The sequence below is a fragment of the Dunckerocampus dactyliophorus genome, chromosome 5 (genome assembly GCF_027744805.1).
Source record: "Dunckerocampus dactyliophorus isolate RoL2022-P2 chromosome 5, RoL_Ddac_1.1, whole genome shotgun sequence".
Taxonomy (NCBI): Eukaryota; Metazoa; Chordata; class Actinopteri; order Syngnathiformes; family Syngnathidae; genus Dunckerocampus; species Dunckerocampus dactyliophorus.
In genome coordinates, this window is record NC_072823.1 from 19156763 (window position 1) to 19181894 (window position 25132).

Sequence of the window (25132 nt, forward strand, 5' to 3'; positions counted from 1 at the left end):
CAGTCCTGTCATATGATATCCATTCTGCAGTTTCCACTGCATCATGCTTATCAGAGCGCTCACCGCCAATTGCAGAAACTGCCACTCATCCCAATGTTATTAAAAAAGTATTTATTTCCAGAGTAAAATAAATGCCATACAAAAAGAGTAAGAAAAGAGAACAAGGTCAAAACTAGAACTGCAGAGATCAGTAGCATCGTAAATTGACATTTTCCACACACACCAGGAATAAACGTGTTTCGACTACACATACACACACACACGCGCGCACACACGCTCTTAGTCCTGTTGTCTCTGCAGCTACCACAGATCTAGTCAGAAGACATGTTGTGTTTCTGCTACTTTCACTGCAAATCATCTCTTGTGACATCATATAGATACAGGAAGTGTAGAATATAGTCATTGACATCAATATAATAAAGCATTCTGGGCCTCCAAAATAACAAATGTAATACTCCTAATCTCTTTTTCTTCTCCTGCACTGTCTCTGAGCAGGAGTCCAAAGGAAATACACATCTTATTTGTAGAATCCCTTATTCAGACAAATTAGGCTGCTGAATGAACTGTGAAACAAAGACACACTCACTAGTACGATGTATCACACATATCATTGCACATTTGTCTCTAAACAGTATGGACGACAGTGTGTGTGTGTGTGTGTGATCCAGCATGAGAAGCTAAACTGAGCACGATCAGTTTGGTTTCATTTGAAAAACATCTAAGAGGCCACTAGAGTAGTAAAGTCAGGGTGATCTGCTCTCTCATCAAATGACGGTAAACTCTTGGCAACTTCTGTGCTAATGAAGAACCACCCCAAACTTTTAAATACAGAAAACATCTCACTGAACACACACGGTACCAAGGAGTCCAAGGGCCACACGTACACACAAAAATTCAGAATACATTTGTGATGTTATGAGAAAAAAGTTGTAATGTCATGAATGAAAGTCGTAAATTTATGAGCATAAAATCATTGTATTATTGGAGAGAGTTTCAGAAATCTAGTGGTAAAGTGACAAAAATAAAGTTGTAATACTACAAAAAAATGCCATGTTGCGTAAAAGTATTATTTTAAAAGTCACTTTAAAAAATATTTATCAGAATAAATTATAAATATTACATAGTTACATGAAAAAGTTGCCGTTTTTGGAGAAAAATAATTCCACGCCTACATTTATTCTGGTAAATACATTTTTTCTCATACAAATATGTTTTTGTGAAATTAAGAATGTATTCTTGTAATATTCCAACATAAATGTATGGGTATAAAATTGAGAATAAAAATCATATTGTATTTTTGGAGAAAGTTACAGGAAGAAAGTGGTAACGTGACAAGAATAAAGTTGAATTACTACAAAAAATGTTGAGATGTTACATAAACTATGTGATATGATTTAAGAAGTCAATAGAAATATATTTTGCTACGTTACAAGAATTAAGTATACGTAAGTTATACGTAAAGTTATGTGGGGGGGGGAAAGACGTTGCATTGTTTGGGAGAAAAAATTCCACACATACATTAATTTTTTTGGTATATTCTTTTATTTTTTTGTAAAATTTCAACTTTATTCTCGTAAAAACAACATTTTAGAATGTATTCTATGTGTTCAATAAAAAAATTTAATTCTTGTAATATTCCAACTTTCTTCTCATAATTAAATTTTTATTGTCATTCTTCCATCCATCCATCCATTTTCTACGCCGCTTATCCTAATTAGGGTCGCAGGGGTATGCTGGAGCCTATCCCAGCTGACTCTGGGCGAGAGGCGGGGTACACCCTGGACTGGTCACCAGTCAATCTAGGACTCTATATACGTAGTGGTAATTTTTCTGTTGGGCGTGGCCCTAGTTCTCCTTGGTAAGACAGATGACACTGTCATTTTCTCTCATGCACACCTGCAGCCATTACAGAGCTACAAGAATATGGCAACTAGTAGTAGTAACACCACTCCAGTCAACAAGCTAAGCTACAATTTGTTGTCTTTGTCTGCCTAGCAACAACACAACAAGCTCATCAATTCTACCACCAGCACCATCACACACCTAAAGTGGACCCTTGTATTGAGGACAGTAGAGCAGCGGTTTCTGTCGTTACATACTTTCAATGAAAACATGAATAGTCCACGTCGTCCATGTTGCTTTACGGCCTACAAAACCGATTCCATGTTTTCACATAATTCGTGGTCCTCTAGGCTATAGATGAACTTTGTCCTGTCCACTAGTTTGGGTCCGTCCGAGAGTGAGGGGTAGAACTCGCTGGGCGACATCTGGGCCTCGTGACTTTTGATGTAGGTGTTGTAGTTGCGGCGTAGGCAGTACCACGTGGTGCCGTACAGGAGGAAGGCCACGGCCTTCAGGATGATGGCCAAGCTTACGTACAGCCATCTGTAGGCCAGGTTGTCGTACAACAGGCAGGCACCTTTGTCGCCGCAATCTGAGCTCCAGAAAAGGCAGGTGGAGTCGATCCCGGCGCCGAAGATGAGCGGAGGCGGGATGAACCCTGTGGGACGAAAACCACGGGGCGTTGTTTTGACGGCTTGGTTAACAGGATTACACCAAAACTTTGCACGTCGAAGAAATACACATTACAGTTTGATGCACGTCTGGAAATGAAGGTAAGGGAATGTAATTTCCTCTCCCCCCTGCCTTAGAATGCAAGTGGTTGAGTCCCAGGTAGTAGTACTGTAAATAAAATGTACTCTTCTTAGAGCAGGACATCTCAAATAGTGGGACGGGCCCCCCTGGTGTGAGATGACAGGCAGGAGGGAATATACTACAGGTCTGTTAGTGTCTTTATTTATGCTTGAACTATGCTGGTGCCAGCAACTCATACAGAGTTTTGTACAGATAAATAAATAAATAAATAAATAAACTGTCCTACAGGGATTTATTTCCGCAATTTCCAATCAGGACGCAAGGACCCAAGAAGGCTATTATGGTATGGTATTGTCTTTTTACATAATTCTTCATGTACCACATATTGTTATTTTTGCTAACTTCTTTGGTGTTTTAATGTGGTTTAATGTGTCAGCAGGAGAGACTACAAAGTCCGACTGCACAAACTTGCCACAATGTATTCCAGTAATTCCAAACCACGGTGCAGCGGCACATTAGTGCGCCATGCGAGATCATCAGTTGTTTCAAAAATGATCATTCATTTACTACAAACAATGTACTGTATCTTTGTTCATCTATTTATGCCATCAACATATTGTATTGTGCTGGGAAGAACAATTACATGCTTTTCCACTAGATGGCAGAAGGTACATAATTAAGCTATGTAGCCACGTGTTGCCGTTCATACAACTGAATGAGCCATGGCAAGCTTGTTCGTGTGCCGTACGAATTTTGCCATGTAAAATGTCAAGAGAATTTTGCAGAAACCAGAACACTAAATGACAAATTAAAATGGTAAAAGATGACAGTGTCTTACCAAAGAGTCGCAGCAAGAGAAACAACACTCCAAGGGCATACGACTTCAGTTCTGGGGTGACGGTCCTTCAAAAGAAAAGAAACAAAATTATCATTTTTTCATGCCTTCCTATTTACACTCATGCATTTTTCCCCCCCCCCCGTGTGCAGACATGCCTGATGAGGACAATCACAGAGGGCGTCTGGGCCATGGCCCCCACCAGGCTGCACAAGCAGATGATGCACAGGAAGATGAGAAAGGCCTCCTGGCAGCCGTCGGTCGGGCATTTTCCTGGAACAGCTGTGGCGAATTCGCTGTCAGCAGATATACAAGCACATCCACTCAGGTTCTGTGAAGAGGAAAAAAAAGGCCAATTATGGCTAAGCATTCTCCAGTGTCTGCTTTCCACATAAGGATAAACAGGTGATTTGTACTGCTACAACATATTGCATAGCATCTGAATGCCTGCCTCAGCATTATGAATGGGTGTGTTAGATATATTGACTTTAATTGTTTAAATGCTTGTAGAGCACTGACAATGATGGATGGGTTATGGATTTCTCTTTTTGGCAGCAACCAGCAGAGGGTGCAAATACGTTTGCTGCCTAAACAGGCTGCCAAAGTAAACAGGAAGTAAATACAGTGTTCCCTCGTTTATCTGGGGGGGGGAGAAATAGGTTCACAAAATAGCCCACAACAAGTGAAATCCGTGAAGTAGCCAACTTTATTTTTTTTTTACAATGATTATATATATTTTAACCCCAGCCCACTTTATACACTTTTCTCAGGCAGGCATTAACATTTTCTCCCATTTCTCTCTTGTCTAAACAGTCTAAGTTCCAACCTTTGTTTGAATTTTAATGCTCAACCTACGAGGTTGGACTTGCGCGTATTTCACTCCTCTGGCCATGCCTCTTTGTCCTGGCGCCGCGTTTTTGTGTCCTTGTTAAAACATAGCGTTGCTGTATCCTCGTCCCCCTCCTATTCCTCCAACTGAAGATTCATTTACATCATTCTGTAATGGCGCCCTACAGCTGCAGAATGTCTACCTTCCTTCAGCAAGTCCACAAGTCCAACTTCTTGTGCGATGGTTAGCATCTTCCTCTGCCTTTAGGGTGCAGAACGCTTCGTCGACATTGTGGATTTTGTTGGGGAGAAAACGTGCTAACATAGTACAGAGTCTCTGCAAGCTGTTTGCTAGCGATCAAACAACAGGAAAGATGGCAGTAAGGGGCACAAAGGAGATTGATTGGCAATGGTCTACAGCCAATCAGGACGCAGAACACAATGGGCGGGTTCTTCCTTAGCCAATCAGGTTGCAGAAAACAATGGGTGGGTTCTTCCTTAGCCAATCAGGACGCAGAACACAATGCGCATTCATATGCTGTAAAAAAAACCAACCAAACACTAAAACTGCACTACAAAAACCCGCGAAACAGCAAGTCCGCTAAAGGTGAACCTTGCAAGGGAACACTGTATTGCAATACTTATGTATATATGCAGTACCAGTCCAAATTTAACAGCGTGAGAAAGTTTGTTTAAACTTTTGTCTTCTATTTTAAATATTGTACATGACATGCAGAACACACATAATGGAGTGAGGTTCCCCACGCTGGCGAGCTAACACCTCCACCTGACGCTGTTTTTTTAGCAGCTAAGCTGTTACCATGCTGCTTTTCACTCCTGACAAATACATCATTAGTTACCATTAGATTTAGAATTTTAATGTTACAGTTTAGCCTAGTCCACTTTATTTATAAAGAAGTCATTAAATTTTTAGTTTAAGTTTAGTTTTAGTCAATGCGTTGGAAAACAATAATATCATTTTAATAAATATTTCAGTGTAGGAATTTTTGGGGGGTATTTTCTGACATTTAAAATTAATATTTGATATATGCATCAGTATCTGACTTAATCGTCCTGAGTACAAGTTCACTCCAAAGTATGTGGCAACTGTCGGTAAAACTCCACATTTTCCATCGGATTTTAAGGTACAAAAATATTTGCAACACCATTATTTTAAAGTTTGCATCGATCTTCTTTGTCGCCAACCTGAGCGAGAATGTGGGTGCAGCCGGCAAAGCAGCCTGACAGGTAGGTGACGCCGTTGGCGCCGCACACGGGGCTGATGGAGGAGGTGAAGCAGTTGCAGTGATTGATGCACGGAGGTTCTGGTTTGTTGCCCACCTGCAGAGTACTTCAACAGACACAAGCATTTGCGTTGTGAGGACCAACTGTCCATATAACAAAAAAAAAACAACATGTAAATAAATGTAGACATTTTACAGCAATAAAGTTATCAAAGTTTTTTTTATGTGAAATTCAAATAGAAAGTGAGAATATAGAAGATAATAAAGGGAAATGCAGCAGCTTAAGAAAAATACCCTACTATGCTAACTTTAGCTCCTGTACACGTTGAAGCATCTTCCTTTTTGATACAACTCGTTTGTATTGGATCCGATTAGATTGTGAATCACTGAGTTTATATTCTACAGATCTGATGCCCTATTCTATTATTAAGTAATCAACAACCCATGTAGACTTTCACACCGTCCAGGAGCTTGTTTAGCAAAGGTTAGCTGCATCTATATTCTGTGCAGCAGCCGCTCTTGGGACAGCCAATCTCCTTTTTTTTTATAGGTTCGATAAGGCGACACAAAACTGAATAAAATATAAGGCAGTTTGTGCCCTGAGGACCTGCAGTGATGAGAATTTTTATTGACACATCTTGACTGCATAGTTCACCTCTAATAAAAGTCTCCCAACCCCTTGTAGCTTTAATATGACCACTTTATTCACTAGCACAACTGACTCTACTATGGAGAAAAATATACAACATTACCAAGCAATTTAATGACAAACTGCTGGTGTCATGAAGAGAGTACATATAGCTAATAGGAGTACTGTAAATGCTGATTAATTATAGCTGGGGTGTTTATCTATTGGAAACTAGCGATAATTGGAGAAAGGCTCTTATTTCTGAAATTTGACATTTTTATAATAATTTGGAGCGCATGAGAAAGTTGAAAGGACATGTTAGCTCACTTGGACCACATGGTCATGTATTGACAAGTACGGTATGTTGCACAAAATAGCAGCAACAGAACCAATGTTGTAGTAGCAGTAACAGCAACAGCTCAGTAGCGCAAATATCTTAAAACACAAGCAGAGGTGGACAAAGCTGCTGATACTTAGCACTCATGCTACTTCAAATGCAGCCACTCCCGTCTTGTGGCGTTAACAACAATAAAAACTACATCAGGAGGTTGCCTACAGCCGTTGTTTTTGACTTTGTGTTACTTCTTTGCTTTTGTAGACCACACACCCCGCGACCATGCTGTGGTGAATTGAATGGAGTCATTAACTGGAGCTTCTCTTACCTGTTGCTGTACGTGACGGTCACCCCTGCGACAGAGCCTGTGTTGCAGCCCAAGAACAGGAAGGAGACGTAGCATGCGGTGGAGATCAGGTTGACCAGCATGGCCATACGTATGGCTCCAAGCGCTGACAAGTTGAGCTTCTTCACCAGCAAACCGCCCATGAAGATTCCCAGACATGCGCACGGAATGGCAGTCATGCCTGTCAAGACAAAGGATTCGTCTTTGGATGCTGAAATTCCCTTTGAAATAATCAAATCAAAATGTTCAATCACATGAGTATGAATGCTCGTCTCTCAGCATTAGCTAAGAAACGACCATGTTCCTCAGACCTAATAGCTGGTTTGCCGAGGTGGTGGTGAGGTTGAACTGCTGCTCGAGGTATTTGCCCAAAAAGGCGGCAAAACCGGCCACGACGGCGATCTCCATGCAGGCTGCCAGGATGATGCAGGTGAACACGGGGTTTGACAGCAGGTGTTTGGTTACCTTGGGGATCACTGCAGGTGGGGGACAAAGACAGAATTACAACACTAAGGCATGGGAGCTGTGCTTGCTTCACTGCATTCCAAAAATGCAGCCAAACTAACCAGTTATTGATTATAGCGTCATTCTGGTTGAACTTAAAATCATTTCCACTGTGCAACACAAGGTAAAATATTAGCTTATTCCTTTCTCTTGAAACCTCGTTGTTACAAAGCGCCCTTGGTGTGCTGATTTGCATGCTTTTTATTCCAGTTTAATTTAATTTTATTCATACTTATATACTATTATGCAACTAATTTAGCCTTTAAGGGCAATTACAATGTCTGTGTATTGGATGGTTTTGCTTTAAAATAGCATGAAAGACTGAAAAATAACGATAATTTACTGCAGAAACTGATTTAATTTACCGATTGAATATCAAATGAAAAGATAGTAAGATCTTTTTTCTGATTATGTTTCTTGTTTACTAATTAGTATATCTGAGATTTTAAATTAGTTGGCACAGAAGGAGCTAGTTAAGAAAAATAGTAACAAATTATTATTTTTTACCTTTACTTAAGATATTTAATCTTGCCTAGATTTCAGTTTTTGCTGTGTACAATACATGTTTTTTCTCCATTTGTACAAAACATTAATGGGACCACCGGAGTTGCTTGACTATTATTTCATGTGCTTGAATACATACAGTAGTAGTTATATCTAATCATGTTCAAATGCTTCTTGAAGGCTCACCCCTGAGTTGCTGACAGCAGGTGGGGCTGTTGGGCCGCTCGTGGTTGCTCACAGCACCGTTGCTTGTCTTTGGAGCCTCATAGTCTGGACTCAAAGGAGCAGCAGCAGGAAGCATGGCCTGCTCACTGTCCGGCCCCTCCTCTCTCTCCTTGGTGGGCAGGGACTGAGGGAAACCGAACATCAGGAGGGCAGAGCTAAAGAGTAAGGCACCACACAGAAGGAAGCCCGCCCACCAGGCCCCTATCCATCGCGGGTCCTCTGGAGTGATGTCGAGCTTACCTGTGAGAACAAGTCATATGTTGTTCATTTAAAAGAGACAGGGTATCCTCATGAGGAAACAGTTTGGACTTGTCTAACTCACTGTCGTCAATGAAGATGGCGTCCACATAATATTTAGTGCAGACGGAGCCCAGGATGAAGCCACAGGCAGGCCCGAACACCAGAGTGGAAAAGAGGATTCCTGCACAAGAATAGCAGATAGACCAGATGTAAAACATTTTTTTAAACAGTATGCGCAAGGTGCATGCATATTTCAGCAAGTTGTACACATTTGTGCCTAAATTGAGCATTTTCCAGCATAAAAATGGCAAAATGAACTAAGACACAAATATTACAAAGACATAATCAAAGACGTGATAATATGTAGGACTCTACACTGGTCACAAGGTGTCAGTAATGTTACTGTAATGTTTGGTGAGACACAGAAGCACCAGACTTGATCGCCAGAACAAGAGGCTTTTATTGCCGGTTTGAATGATCTCACAACAGACACAATAATCCTGAATACATTTTTTTAATAAAAACACGAGCTACCACCGTAAGATGAAACGGAACACTGATCCCGCGACGTCACATCCTGTCTGCCACTCACTCTGCTCCCCTAGGGAACATACAGTATTTATAGCAAGACACATGAGCATAAGTCTTGTTTGTGTCTTAAATGGCTTATTTACTCTTATAATGGCTACCATGTTTGGCAAGGTGACTATAGAAGAGAGGGTCCCCTCACTTATAGAAGGTCATAAACAGGTTTTCCATGCTGCAACTTTAAAAATACTCCATTTAGAAATAAGCAATCATACTTCATGGAAATTCACTTATCATGGTCGGGTTTGGAACCAATAATTGCAATAAATGAGGGATCACTGTATTTGAAGGATTTCACTACCTGGCAACAACAATCACTTTGCTGCTGAAAATGGGCTGCTGGAAGGAATTAGTACACTAACACAAAATATCATACAGTTAGAACATTTGTGGGGAAAACATCTTTAAAGTCCCAAAAAAGCCTGGAAGTTGATGATTAACATGCACATGTCTTTTGCCTTTTCTTTGGGTTTTTGTTGATGCCATCACAGAAGCGAACCGGTGATAGCAAAGAGATAAATATGATGACAACCATTCATTCGTCTATCCTTTTTTACCATTGGCTGGGAGTAGACTATCCCAGCTGACTACACCTTGGACTGGTTGCCAGTTAATTGCAGGACACACAAATAGAATCATTCACACTCATATTCACATCGCCACTGAGTGGGGCCTGAATCCACACTGCCTGCAACTGAAGTCAGGCGAGTCAAGACGAGCCTTTCTCAAATAGTGGGGCACGAGTTGTATTTTAGAGCCTTTACTTTGAAGCACTGCAAAACAAATGTGCTAGCTCGATGCTAATTTATAGTGGAAATGTCAAATATGAATATATTCAAGTGAATTGCATCAGCGAAACACCTGCAAATATGACATCTAATTAGACATCTTAAATGTCTTGTGTTGTTAAATTCACTATGAAGAGTTTTTCTTATTTGAAAAAAAGGACAGTTCATGTTTAAACGTTGACAGCAAAGCCATCCAACAATGAAAAAACAGTAGTGCTGTCAATGAGTCAGGAGTCAATTATTATGTAATGTCGGAAAAAATATGTCTCAGTTTGTCACAAAAGATGATATCATGGTCACAAGAGACTATCTGGCACACAGACACCATCCTCATATGAGCAGCCACCCCTGCATCAATTAAATTACTGCGAAAATAAAATCATCCCACTTCCTTTGCCATTACCACATGATTCACGCCCTGTTTTCATCCGCACTTTTGTTCTACATCAGCAGATGAATGCCACATAGATGTTCCAACGCCAGGAACAGCTATCCTATCACATACATGGACATACATGGACACAAAAGGTCTCTTAAAATAGCAGCTTTTTAGGATGTAAAACATTGCTCTCTTTGACCACATGGTCACTTAATAACAAGTGCATTGCACATCACAGTAGCAACAGAACCAATGTTGTAAAAGCGGAAAGGAGCAAACTGCTCAGCCAGCATGAATACCGCTGATGAGTTCAATGTAAACAACAGTACGGCAAGTGTAACACGCGTGAGTTTACACCAACAGCTGAGTAGTGCAACCAACATTTTAAAGTGCATACAGAGGTAGACGAATCTGCTGTGCCTTGTGAAAATAGTAAGATTTTATGATGTAAAAACAAAAATACAACAATAGTTACAAATATAAAATAGAGCTTTGTACAATTAAATGATTCAATTTTATTTAATCAGTCACTTCAGTTATTATTTTTGTTCCGTCCTCACTTTCTGTGGCGTCAAGCATTTTTGGACTGTAATTCACACATAAATCAAACAGCTCCCAGATACAGTATAATAACGCACAAACAGAGTCACTGAGGCAGGATGAGACATGAAGCAAAAGAAAGACAGTGAAAACCTGTGGTTTAACAGCCACCGAGAGGGGAAAAAAAGATGCAGGGTTTATCCCTTCTGTGTAATGTTGAGCCTTCACAATAAGTACCAAACTACTCAGACTCCCCAAACATGCAAAAAGACATGATAAAAATGCACAGTAGAGATGCGCAGATTGTGACGCACAATGACAATATACAATATATATGGAGGAGACATGAGTTTCTATATGGAAATTGGCAAATTGGCCTGTGGTGTGGCAAATGAGGCGGGGCCCTCTCTGCCTTAAGTGTTTCCTTAGAAACCTGATGTTGTCTTCCTGTAGCAACAACATCACAATTGCCTTCACCACAGGAAACCTCAAAGAGGAAATTAAGTTTAGTGAATTGTAGAAGCTGATGACAGCTCAACCAGACAATGGACGCCAAGAAGGAGCGACGTTTTCACCGAGATGTGTGCCCACACTCATTTGCGTTAAGAAGTGTGGTCTCCTTGATGATAACAACACTAGTGGCCCAAAGTGGAGTAACAAACAGTATGGTAATAACATTTTATAATAAATACAAACATTAAAGCATAGCTAAAAACAATTAAAAAGTACAAATAAAAAAATAAAAAGTTTAGACATTTACAAGGGACCATGCTGACTTCTTAATCTGCTGTTTCTGCACTAACCATCTCGTATGCAATGAACATCTAGCTGTGTGGATGGCTGCATGTGAAAAGCTACTGTGACTCTTGTATGTTGAAATTTCAAATGAAATACTTTGGAAGCAACTGGTGGGCCGGATTCAAACGCTTGGCGGGCCGGATGTGGCCCCCGGGCCGTAGTTTGGGCACCACTGCCCTAGACAGACCAAATGAATATGAACCAAACACATGCAGCTAGTAGTTTGGTCTGCAACATATCAGAAAAGAGGCAAAAATGCCGATCACTGTTTTCCAAAGTCAAAGCTGGTGTGTGTGAATATCTACAAAGGTAATACTGTAGGTGTGCTTACATGGATAACTAAGGAAATTTAAAAAATATTCCCATTTCAGATGCTGAAATCAGAGGGTATTTACATTTTTAAATCAAAAAGTGATTAATTAATCAAAAAGTTGTTGATAATTAGATTATCGATGAATTATCGATTCAGCGATTAATTGTTGTAATGTAATCTATCTAATCTTGCCTCAGAATTGCCCCTCGTCCACTGCATGGTGCCTACCTGTCTCAGCGCGGCTCTTTTCACTTTTCGCGCTAGTCCACCGGCAAAACTGTGAAATTATTTAGTCTCATTTTGAATGGTTAGTTCTACTGTGGAAGGTGCGGTTTGTCATTCATCACTTGCGAGAGGAGCAATCGCATGACTTAAATGACACGTCTGTATTATGCACACAAATGTAGCAGGTGAGTGAGCGTGCTGTGGCTTTGACTCTTGGATCATTTTGAGTCCTTGTATGATATGTATGATGACTTGTGACCTAATAACCTGCAGGGGAGCAAAGGCATTAGAGGCATTCTATGACTCAACTACGTAGCGTGCATGAATGTGTGTGGAATCGTGCCGCGCCCCAGCCAACGATGGTGCCAAAAGAGGGGAAGTAGGCCTTGCCTGAGTGCAAATCGGTGGACTCAACACCTGCCTGACAGTGCGTACGGACCTTTCCTCTCAGGTCAAACTGAAAGTGAAGAACTGTACAAGATGCAAAACATTTTTCACAGATGTTTTTTTCACAACAGGATTAAAAAAGGAAAAGTTAAGCACATTAAATTCCCCGTGAAGGACACTACGCAACCACAGCCGTGGGCCATGTTTGCACTGCACTGTACTTTTTCAAACTGCCGCAAATCCCTTTTGCTAGATAAGTGCAAAACAAACTAATTTCTTCATGTTGTAGTTCACCAAAGCCCTTTAGTCTCCTGTAAATTATCCTCCTGGGGAGGCATGTCAAGAAGTAATTCAATAACACAGCTCTGCTCTGGTGTTTTTGCCTCTGTCTAATTTGTTTAGAGAGCAATAGAAACGGCTGGGAAAGCCACTGCCCATGAGACTTTTCCTTTCCGCATTTTGAATAGGAGATATCCTTTGCACTATTGTTTGAAACCAGAAGGAATGTCCATGGGTTGAAGTAAAAATGAAAGCTGCACGGTCAAAACTTTTACTTACTTGAGAAAGAAAAGCTCACAGTGATTGAAACGTCAAAAGCATTATGTTTGCTCTGTCCGCAGTTCATTTGATGTGGGTTTTTTTCACGATACAAAGCCAATTCCTTCTCCTCCACCAGTAATCCTGCTCAAGTTGGCTGGGTAATCCCCCTCAAGCTAGATAAGACACAGCAGCTTGTGCAGCTTTCACAAGGGCCCTGTATCTGAAACTGAGAGCAAGCTAAACCGTACCAAAAGATAAAGAGCACAGTGTTGCAGGTGTCCACAGATAACCCCGAAATGTCAACTTGGTGATACAAAATGAGGAGACTGGGCACAGATGACCAAAAATGGAGCCATTAAGTGGGTCTGCAAAATAATACACATCAAAGAGCTTTCAAACAAAAGGCCATCTTTTCCTCCTCCACCTCACAAGAAGACAAGACAAGAAGCGCTCGAAAAGGCCAAGAAGGGAAGGTCGCACACTTCCTTACAGTCTGCGCATGTGAGATAACATCTGGCAGTTACACAAAAGAGTCAAACAAGAGTCACCCTTTTGTGCATAGCGCTACAGGATTAAAACAGTCATCTTACGCAAACAAATATATATAACTATTAGGACACCCCATGGACTGTAAATCACACAACGCACCAAAACAACAACCAACTTCTTTCCAGCAACAAATTCCCTAATAGGCGATATGAAGCGCTCATATTGTTAATGTATATCAAAACAGTTCATTGTTTATGTACAGTGGAACCTTGGTTAGCGTCATTAATTTGTTCCAGAAGCTCTGACTCTAACCAAAACGGACGCTAACTGAATGAATTTTTCCCATAACAAAAAATGTAAATCCAATTAATCCGTTCCAGAAAGCCAAACATGTTAACACAAAACAAACCTGATAACACATTGAGACAGGTTGGTACACCCCAAAGACAGGACATATACAGTACATGTATGCTGTCCAGTGCAATGAGGAATGCTCTGATGTTTACATTGGGGAAACCAAGCAGCCACTGAGCAGGCGCATGGCACAACACACATGGGCTAACTCTTCAGGTCAAGACTTTGCAGTCTACCTGCATCTCAAAGAGAAAGAGCACTCTTTTGATCAATGGACACATTCTATTGTTATGTTACGTTATGCTAGAGAAACCTGAAAAAGTATGTTACTGTACTCTTGTGCTAACTAGCAATGCTTTGAAGAACACAGTGTTGAATTTTGCAGAGTCCATCCACTAGCGCTGTTACGTCAAATTATGTCGCCATTCCATCACGCCACGGTCAGCCCACCAACACCAAAAATGGTAAGCTGTGAAAAAAAACTTCATAGAAAAAAACCTCACCATCTTAAATTGTAATAAACATTTTTCATTTTTCTCATGACTCTATATGAATGCACAGAATTACTAAAGAAACATTGAAGCATATGTAAAAATGTCAATTGTTTTTTTCAAAATCTTTCACTTAAAACTCATACAAAGCGCAAATGGAGCATTTATCAAAAAATAATAAAAATAAGCAAGTAAATTACAGCATTTTAATCTAAACACTACAAGTGAGATTTCAGTGCCCTGCAACCATGAAATATACTGAAATGTGATATTTTCTTGCAAGTTTTTCTTCACAAACTGAAACAGAACAAGTTTGGTTTTGGCCAATTGGCTCGAGAATAACAACTTTAATTTTGGTTTGCTACGTCGCGCTTTTGGTACCTCTTTTGGGAGCATGACCCACAAATGAACATTTAAGGTTAAGTTTACTTTCATTGAAGTCGTGATTCTTGACATGACTGTTCCCAAAGACACAACGTGGCAAGATCAACCACCACCACCTTCCTGTTTTGACATGAGTTGTTTCTGAATTCAATCATGTTTCTCACCTCAATACTATAACCCAAAATGGAGCCAAAGAAAGTTGCAAGTGCCAGCATTTTGATAAAGAAGGCGAAAAGCACTACTCATGACAAAAAAAGGAAGATGGTGTTCAAGGGGTGTCTCACTGCCACATTGTGGTTTTGGGAACAGTAGCCTTCAATGAAGGTAAAAGTAACCTTAAATGTCCATTTAGCCCTTTTATGTGTAATTTGATGCATTTAGAATTGTTTTATGCATGTAAAGCTTTTTGTGTCAACCACTGATGACATCATAGACAGGCGACGTAACTTACAGTTCAGGTTGCCATTTTGTTCGCTAACTAGTAGGATTCGAAAAAGGAAGGATGTTTTCTGATAAAAACTTTATTAAGAATACAGATGGACTTACGCAGTGTATTAACAACACAACAAGACGAGCAGCATATTGTACGCTAACTGGAGAATGCACGCAAACCAAGGCAAAATTGCGGCGTGAACCAAAAAACATGTTAACCCTCGTGAACGCTAACTGAGGTTCCACTGTATATCATAACAATTCGCAGCTACCTGTCCACTAAAGTGCATACCTTCTGTCTGCTTAGCTATGCAAGCTAGCTAGCTAACCATGGTTGTTTGCTTGAGCACACTAGTTGCTAATTATGAAAAGCTAATGTTACTGACCCAAATATGAAGTGCATATTCTAGCTTTCTTTTCTGCCAGGGTATATTTGTATAAGCTAATGCATCTAAGATATGATATTGTTCGCATTTCATATCGTTAACTTAACACAATTTACATTCGAGCATTTTTTTCTTGACAATAACAGTCATTTTTCAATAATAGTACCGTAATGTTTTCACTCACCCAACACTTGTAGATACATAGTGGATACAATAAATGGAATGCTATTGCGTTTCCATATCTTTATATGACAAATTACATTCTTAAACTGAACATTTGCTGTTAAGCGATTTAAGACACAAAATGAGCTCGAGAGACCTGCTTTTCTCATAGCTAGCTACATGTCAGTGTGTACATATTTTAAGTATCACAAAAGTCCAATAATTAAATTCAATAAATTAAATAGGAATTTGTTTCTTTTTGCTTTGCATTTGATTTTAATTAATTGTAAAGGGTATTGTGACTTCATGGCTGTTATGTAAGAGGACCGCCCTTCATAACAGGTAAAAGTCACGCTTTAGCAGTCGCTGAGGTGAAGTCTATTTTGATGAAGTAGAGGAGATTAATGGCGCTCCAATCTTCGCTGATCCATAAGGAAGCGCTAACAGCATTAGACAGCAGCTTTCACCCAGGATGTGAAGCCTTGTTTCCACCGAAGTGGCTTTTAGTATCCATGTCGCTCATCCATGGAAAACTTGTTTGTTAATTTAACTTTTTAAATCAGGCGAATTTTACAGCACCTGCACATACATGTAAAAAAATTTGCATTTGCATAACTATTAAAATTAGATGACAAAAAAAATCTTTAAATGTATTTTTAAATCAATAAAAATATTTAAATAATAAAATTCACATGATTTTTCCCCCTAAATATTCAAGATATATGCATCTGAGATGTTACGTTGCTCCTCTGCTGACATAAATAACAAGCAAATGCTACATAACGTAGTCTCTCAATTCAACATTGAAAGGCCCCCACTGCAGGTTCATCCCAATAAAAATATCAGCTTGTGTCAAATCGGCTGACATTTTAAAAATCTGACAGTTTCATCAGCCATATGGCTGCTAAATAAAAAGTGTGGCTTATGGACGTGTTTAAAACTATTAGAGCTTTGACCCTGGAGTGGGGTGAGTGCAGAGATTGATGAAGGCTGTAAGCGACACACCACACACACACACATTACCGACTCAACATGCGGCCATGGTTAAGCCGAGCTCGAGCTCTATCTGGGCCTCCCGGAGGTCACTGATATGGAGCTAACCAACAATGCTTGGCTGTCATCAAGACTCCATGTCTTCAACACTGATAAAAATCACCAACTCAATACAGTGGAAGCTCGGTTTTTGTCATTAACTCGTTCCAAAAGGTCAGGCGAAAAACGAAACGTACGAAAATGAGGCAATTTTTTCCAGAAAAAATGTGTTTCAGACACCCCAAAAATATGAACAACAAAATGCAAAAAATAATTACTTTTAATGCTGAAAACAATCTAAACGACGAATGGCTGAAACTCATTAGTGAGATCGAATTCAAATAGTGTTTTCACCTCCTTGATGAAACTGCTGACACTTGCAACTTTCTTTGGCCTCATGGCAGATTATATAGAAGTCATCTAAAAAAAAAAAAAAAAAAAAAAAGCATGGACAGTAAGTCACCAGCGCTCAGGGTGCTTTGTTTGGGCCTTTGAACGATATAGTACAGCTCAAACGTACTTTTTGCGAAGTGCAATATTGTACAAAAACAAACAGTGTACGAAAACCGAGGTAAAAGGTTTTTGTGAAAATTTGATGAAAACCGAATCATACGAAAACGGGTGTACAAAAAAAACGAGGTTGGACTGTAAATGCTACTTACAGAAGAAATGTGACTCACCATTGATTTAAGTGACAACAATCATAATCGATTAGTCTAATAATAACTAACTGATTAAGAATTCAGTCACTTGCATTTCTAATCATTCACCAACATTTGAATTCTGGTAAAAGTTGTCTCTACAAAATGCAAAAAAAAAAAAGCAATTATGGGGGGAAACAAATAGTATACGGAAATACAAACATAATCCAACACATTTTTACCAATACACTTATTCTGTCTAAAGATACAATAAAAAACTCTAAGTGTAGTATGAACATGTGCAGTGCCAGACAGATCTCTGTCCTGTTGTATAATTTAGGGGCTGCGACAACCAAGCTGCCACATCTCAGGACTCTTTGGATGACAATGAAAAGAAAATTCACTTAAGTAAAATGCACTCCCATATGGCATGAAGAGTGAAAAAAGCTTTTTTGATAGTGAAGTTCTGTTATGTAAATGTGCATTTTATACTAAAAATGTCCTTATATACATATACATATTATATAAGAGAATAAAGCCATGGTATTAAATCTTGGCAAACAGGACACAGTGTGAATATGTCCATATTCTGTCTTTATAGATAAATAATATATCTTAAGGCTAAATAATACTGAACATAAAAATAATAAATTACAGAAAAAGTGTGCATTCTTGAAATACTGTATAAGAATGGGCAAGTACCTGATCATATTTATAAAAAAAAAAAAATAAGAGGCAGTTTGAAGCTAGCTGAATAGAGCTTTACAGAGAGTGTTAGCAAGTGTTAGCACCACCTACAAGTCATTTTTCTAAAGTGACATTTTGCCACATCACAACGGAAACAGCCATGACTCAGCTGAGGCCAGTTTGCAGACTAATTAACATACAGCACCCACATTTCATGTATCATTATTAATTAAATGTGTTAAATTTTCAATCATTCAGTCAATTCAGTCATTAAAAGCTGTCAGATGGCCATCCAAAGAAATTAAAGAGAAGTGGGAGAGTCAATAAATAGAATATGTAGGAAGATTAGTCGGTTGAGCATAAATAGTGTCATTTTTATTGGAATCTACCAGTTACCTATTATGTATATTGAAATCATGATGTAAAAATATTAGGCATGTCCGATATTGGCTTTTTTGTCAATAACCGATATACCGACATTGTCCAACTCTCAATTTCTGATTCCGATGCCTTCCCTTGTTGTTTTATTTTGTGATTAAGTTCATTATGACATTTTTTCAGAGCTGCTGGAAATGTGAATTTATCTTGGAGATGAATGAATTTATTGATGTCAAGCCAGCAGAGCTGCGTCTAAGATGAAAGTCAAGCGGCTAGCAAGGAAGTGGAGATTCAAGCCTTCGGTACCTTCTATTATCTTTTTTTTTTTTTGTCCTGTCCAGTCATTAGGGCAGATAGTATAGTTGATCTAAATTCCCTTACGTGCTCAACAGATTTGCCCTGCCAGGGAAAAGTGTAAGATACTCTTCCCCTGTTATACAAAATTTATTTGACTTTGATGTTTTCTTGTTATGCAAATATTCATGCAAAACCAGCAGGAGCAGGAGGGGATAGAGAAGAAGAGAAATTAAAACGGAGAAGGAGTGCGGGGACAATACATAGAGAGACAATAACAACAGCAAAAACAACAATTGCGATAACAATAGCAAAACAAAAGAAACAAACAGGACTATATCAGCAAATGTCTGTGATGGTTATAAAGACCGTGACTGAGAGGACAAAATAATAACAACCACAATGATAATACTGCATTGAAACAGTCATACATTTATCAGTAGTAATAGTAGTCATGAAATGATTAACTATGATAGTGAAGAGAATGACAGTAACTGTAATGCACACAATTATAATAACTATAATCCTATTGCCGACATCACCGTCACGGTAATAAAACCAACGACATAATAACCCCCTGGTTAACTCAGTGAGTTATGTGGGGAAGTTTGCATGTACTGTGAGTGTGTATACAGTATGTACGTGTGTACAGGTATCTCTGTATGTGTGCATGTCTTCAGTATATAAATGTGTGCGAATGTGTGAACCTGTAATTGTCACTGACAATGCATGAATGCATGGACTGCCACCCACCACTCAGCAAGCTCCGCCCCACACAGCTGTCTAAAGAAGGACACCATAATGTTAACTACATTCATGCTCTGACACAACTCCTCCGGGCAGCATTATTCTGCTGAAAATAAGCATGGAAACAGGTGTTCAGAACATTCATAGATTCTAATAACACTTGAATCAAGTGCCCATTCCAGTGGAGTATACACACCACTGGAAAAGTACACATGGAATGTTGTCATTGATGATGAGATGTGTGTTGCACTCAGGCTGCTTGTGATGTTCCTCTCCTACCATATAGGTCAATGCCATTAGGCTACTTTAAAATGACCTGCAAGAACATAATCTTTGAGTCCAATTAACCTTGTGTCACCACACACCCAAGTCTTCCAGGAAGACCTAAAAGCACTAATTGACCTGAATTACTTTGCTTAGCAGAATCTTAAGTGCATGTGTTTTCTTCGGAATTGTGTATTACAATTACGGGAAGTAAAAATATGGAATTTCATGCTGTAACAGCTTCCACTTTTCTATCTGCAAATATTGCTTGACATGTTAGCTTTGGGCCCAGACAGAGCAGCACACTGTAGGCATTGTTTGCTGGTTATGCAGTAGGTGGAAGGGCAGATGCTCTATTACAGACAAACACAGGGAGGGTTGGGACAGTTAGCAAGTGCTTCAGCAAGTAGTGTGGACTAATTATCAGGATGGAGAAGACACCAAGTGTACTGTGCTGTATTTTCTGTCATAGAACACTGTTTGTGTCTCATTGTGAGGTAACCTACAGATTAAGCCCAAAATGAATAAATGTAGGATACAATGTCTGGGTTCTGTTTGCAGTTTCTTCTGCAAGGGAGTTTTTCCTTTTCCTTTCCCTCCCTCAGTGTTGCAGGCTTCAGTTCGCTTTCTTTAATTTATGACAACCATGCTTGTTCTTGTCGTCATCGCCTGACTCACAGGTAAAACTGAGCTATTTGTTTTGCATCGGAAGAAATGTGCGACATTCCCTCATAACATGAAGTCATTGACTTATGAGTGTTGTTTGGGTGTGGGTTTTATGCAGCGGTAGACGAGGCGGTGTCGCCACAAATAAATGAACGTATGGGAAAGCCTGGATTGCATACTACCTTACCTTGCATACTAACTTATGATTGATGTAATACCAGTTTCCACCATTGAGGGAGACTGACGGCAGCAAAGGCAACCAAGCCCGTGCGGCAAAGTGGAGACTGTGGAACATAATATTGCAGCAACAGGATAAGCTAATGTTAGCATGTGTGTATATTCTTGTCATTTCTATTCATGTACCCCGTGTCCTGTAGGTGGCGTGGAACAATTTTCATAATGATGACGGTGTTGAGCAGAATATAAAACAGCATTTTTTTCTTTGTCTGAAAAAAAGGGGTCATCTTATATTCAGATTCTACAATGTATTGTCTTGGCTATACCCCGTAATTCATTCTATATATAGCCAAAAACATAGCTTTATTGCTTTTTTTTTAAAAATATGACTTGTTTAGTTACCAAACACAAACAGCCTCTCGTCTATTTGTCCAGCAACCTATTGAGATCATTAAAATAACCACCCAGATATTGATCAGAGTGCATTTAATTACGTGCCTTCCGCACCCTCCACACTAGCAGCAGTAATATGAACATCTTACACTGAACATGCGCCCGAGTAATCCACGCAGCGACCACTTACGCACCACTCACTCAATGGGGCTTGGGATTTGCGGTTAAAGCCACCAAGCGCAGCGTGGATCCCTACTTCCAAAGCAACAAAGTCCTTGTGCAAGGTCGGCTGCTTAAATTCTGGGAAATGAATCGCTGCGTGTGCAGTGAGTCTTAGACCGAAGCTGCTTTCATGATTCCTAAACTCTTGAGTGGTTTTCAAGCGTAGTGGTAGCTATTAGCAACGTAAAAGAACTGAGCATCTCAATCCAACGTCTGATTGTGAGGCGATGGTTTGCTGATGCTGCAGTGCTTATGAGCCTCCCACCTCTTATCCACATGGTCCTCCTCCCCCCAATGGATGACAAAAATCCTGTTTTAATCAGCAGTGTCACAGCCTGACCTAGATTGCCTTGAGAAAGCTGCACGGTGGCAGAGGTTTACTGGTGGAGAAGAAAGGTGCCACAATCATGTTTTTGGCCCAAATACTTGGCACCATGCTGTAGGATGCCACCCGGAAGGACCCTTGCTGTTACCAGCTGCTGCAAAGGCAGCACGATAGGGATAACAAAATCATGGAAATATCTGGAAGTAGTGAAAGCCAGTGAAACTTCAAGGTCAAGCTCACTGGGGGTATAGTGATTGAAGTCAAGAGTGTGGTGCTACACCACAGACTTACCTTAACTCCAAACTGTGGGAGTTTCTAAAAGTAGAAACTCATCTATAGTTATGTATTAATAATATAATATTGTACGAAGGTGGTACAATATGGAATTCGACCAAAATATGGGCTTCAAAAGTCACACAAAAACCATCATCATCATCATCATCATGACTGTTGCAAGCTGGACATGTGGATGAATGACCGTCATAAAGATTGAAGGTAGAAAAGATAAACCAAAGTCAAAATTAGTGAGCCACCAGAACTTGCCGCTGGCTGCTACTGTTACTTGTTTTCAAAGGCAAAGTTTCACTGATGTAAACTTTTACAGTAGAGGTATTTGTTGTGTGCACTTTTTTTAATTTAAAAAAGTAAAGGTTTTATAACGGCGACAGTCTGACCATTAAACAAATTACTATCCTGACTGAAATATGAGACTATATTTTTTTATATCATCTATATAGAAAAAATATTCTTAAAAAGATTTAAATTGTTTTATATTTGGGGTCTAGAGGTTTATACATGCAAACTAACAGGTGGGAGGCAGAGCTTTTCTTCCCTCACTCAAACTGTCTCAAAGGTTGTGCAAGTTAGCAAACAGAGGAGGAGTTTTGGAAATTTGATGTAACTAATAAATAAATATGATTCATATAGTGTGAGTTAAATATGATTTTACTAATATGATGAGACTAATTTGGGATATTCTTGTCTTTGATTTTGTCTTTAAAGAAAGTGGGATTTTCTTATCTCGGGTTTACTACTGTATTTTGTTGTTGTTTCAAAGTTTGTACAAGGTAGTCCACTAGCGGATCATGTTTGACCTCATCACATATTTACTCTCACAGCTTAAGTTTAAAATAATTCATCCATTATGCTTCCAACTTCGTGGGACCAGTTTTCCAGCATGAGAGTGTTCCAGTGCATTTAAGTTCCTTACATATTTTTCTGGATGAATTGCCGAAAAATTCCCCCAGACTCACTCATCTTGTAGAAAGTCTACCCAGAAGAGTGAAAGCCGTTTAGCCGCAAAGAGAGGAACCAAGTCCATATTTTCTTCCACTTTCATTTCCTGTAATTGCACCAATACATGTTTAATTATATAGTAAGCTAACATTAGAACTACTTTGTTTACATTCCCAAGAAGGGCTGATTATTAGGTTGACTTACGAACTACCCAGGCACCATATTTACACTACCACTGTGATTCTATCCCAGAAAAACAGCAGACTCACTGGGAAGGGCGGGCGGGAGTACGAGTGATTTAGCTGACGGCTGATAGCGTGTTCCCGTGGTGCTACTACACAGCAGAGGTCGATGAGTGATGATGACATCATCTTTTCAAGTGCATCTGGGTTCATTTAAGACGATAAGTTTAGCCCGAATGAGTCATCCGCATCATATGCAGACGTAAACAAACATCTCCCGGATGGGTTCCAAACTGCGAGTGTGCAACGGTGTAAGTTCACTGGGCCGTGGGCTCAGATCCTGTCTGACTCCTTTACTTGATGTGATCATCACTCATTAGCCTGCAGGCCACGGCAGCATGTTGTTGACCAGCTGGATATGAGATAATCTCATGTTCGCTGCCCTCTGCACACTCACACAGCCACTGGGGCGGCTTCTGAAACCGTGAAGTCAGCCACATGGACGACGAACATGCGTCAACCACCTGCGTAGTTCATTAACGCAACGATGCAATGCAGCGGCGAGCTGGTGACCCTTACCGCCACACCACCGAGCACCGTCTTGAGACAAAAGCAGCGTGTGTTGCTAGGCAAACTCAGCATGCGGCTTATGGCAAGGCCCGGAAAAACCCATTTAGGATCTAATCCTTCAAGATGACATTAACATGTGCAGAGTTTAAGTAGCTTATATAAACGCCCTACTGCAGTGACTGTTTGGAGTCAAAGTGTTTCTGCGGGAATAATGAAAAGTCTCCGGAGACCTTTTGTCAATGACTCCACCGCCATGCACTTTTGCTAACAATGCCTGGGGATAAATTTATCTTGTGTGAAATGTATCTTCATAAAAAGGCTTTCATTCGTAGCTTTGAAGAAATGTTCAATAGCAAGTTGGCAGAAAAAAAAACTAACTCTCCAGGTAGAGGCAGGCACAACAAAGGCCTGTTGTGCTTCTTCATAGTTAACTGCTAATCTGTGGAAACAAGTGAGCTAGAGGACAGAAAGCATTAACATCCAGAGGCCTTTGGCGTTGCGACTACTGCACTGACTAATATTTTGCATACAAGCATGGCCAAAAGTTGAGAAAGCAAGCTGCCATGCAAATGTCCACTGGGTTCAGCTTAGTATTTGAACGACATACAAAGCTAATCAACAGTCCCAATCAGCATTACAAGTTTGCGCCGTACCTTGGTCAAAAGATTGTTTATTTCACTTACCATACATGTAATACAGTACAAATATCCTCAAACTTTTATAATCACTGACTTATGGACAATTAGTTGCCAGGACCTGCCCATGCCCTTGCAAAGATATTTTGCCTGATGGCGGCCATGTTTTTCAACCAATCTTGCTAATATTTTACACTTACACACGTGTTTGTCTGAAACGTGTGTACCAAATTTTGTGGTCTTGTGGCAAAACACCCTAAAGTTTTTTTTTTTTTTCTTTTTTTTTTACAGCATATTGAGCTGTGTGAACTTTTGGATAAGACTTTAGGATTTAATAACAGCGCTACCATGTGGTGTATTTGTCAGAAAAATAATAGCACAAGAAACACAGCTGGGGTGTAGAGTAGGGTGTTCACCCTGTTGTGCGCAGCGGTTCAGGAGTAGAAGAGTTAGCTAACACAAATACAGTCATGTATGTTTGATACAATACTAAAAGTGTCATGCTATGCAATAATGGACCTCAGCATATAGACCTCAGTTCACAGGGCATTGAAGGATTAATTGCAAGGGTTTTGCTTTTTATCTGACTCTTTTGAGATGCTCGGCGTTAAAAGGTGCTGTCGACTTGGTAAGGTACTCCTCGGGGGCGCTAACTTTTGAATGTGCATACATGAGCGTATTAACCTGTCCTGTCCCTGCCCTGCCGTTGCAAGCCACGCCCCAAGTAACACACACACACAAACATTAGCTATGTTTGTGGTCAGCAAATGATAGCAATTTGGCAAAGTTTTACTATTAGCTTTTTCCTTTGTTTTCTTTTTTGCGTTAACCATCATTGAACGTATCATAACTACACATTGATCTCAAACTGCCAGTCGCTTCTCCGAGACTGCTTTGTAAGCGTATACGAGACCACTAGTGGTTACATATGCTCGCCGGTGGTGGTGTTTGTATGTTATTTGTTGAAAAGGTGTGGTTTACAGCCAAAGAGGGACTACACCTGTTAAGAGAAGAATATCAGAGAAATAAGACTCCAGCATCTAGGCCTGTCATAACAACACATTTTTCTGGACGATAATTGTCCTAAATTATTGTCGATAATCGATATATTGACATTTTTTGACACAATTTTTTCATTACTTAT

The 25132-nt window shown here is 39.8% G+C and overlaps 1 protein-coding gene across 1 annotated transcript in view; it reads right to left on the bottom strand.

The window, feature by feature from the left end:
• Positions 1–94: 94 nt before the first annotated feature.
• slco3a1a (solute carrier organic anion transporter family member 3A1a) overlaps positions 95–25132 on the bottom strand; it is a 41166-nt gene continuing 16128 nt past the window's right edge. The window contains exons 3-10 of the mRNA XM_054777411.1: positions 8366–8464; positions 8005–8283; positions 7122–7286; positions 6793–6991; positions 5465–5609; positions 3589–3761; positions 3434–3498; positions 95–2500 (exon numbers count right to left, since the gene is read on the bottom strand). Coding sequence (XP_054633386.1) covers positions 2148–2500; positions 3434–3498; positions 3589–3761; positions 5465–5609; positions 6793–6991; positions 7122–7286; positions 8005–8283; positions 8366–8464 — 1478 coding nt within the window. The 3' untranslated portion in view covers positions 95–2147. The remainder of the gene's footprint in view (positions 2501–3433; positions 3499–3588; positions 3762–5464; positions 5610–6792; positions 6992–7121; positions 7287–8004; positions 8284–8365; positions 8465–25132) is intronic.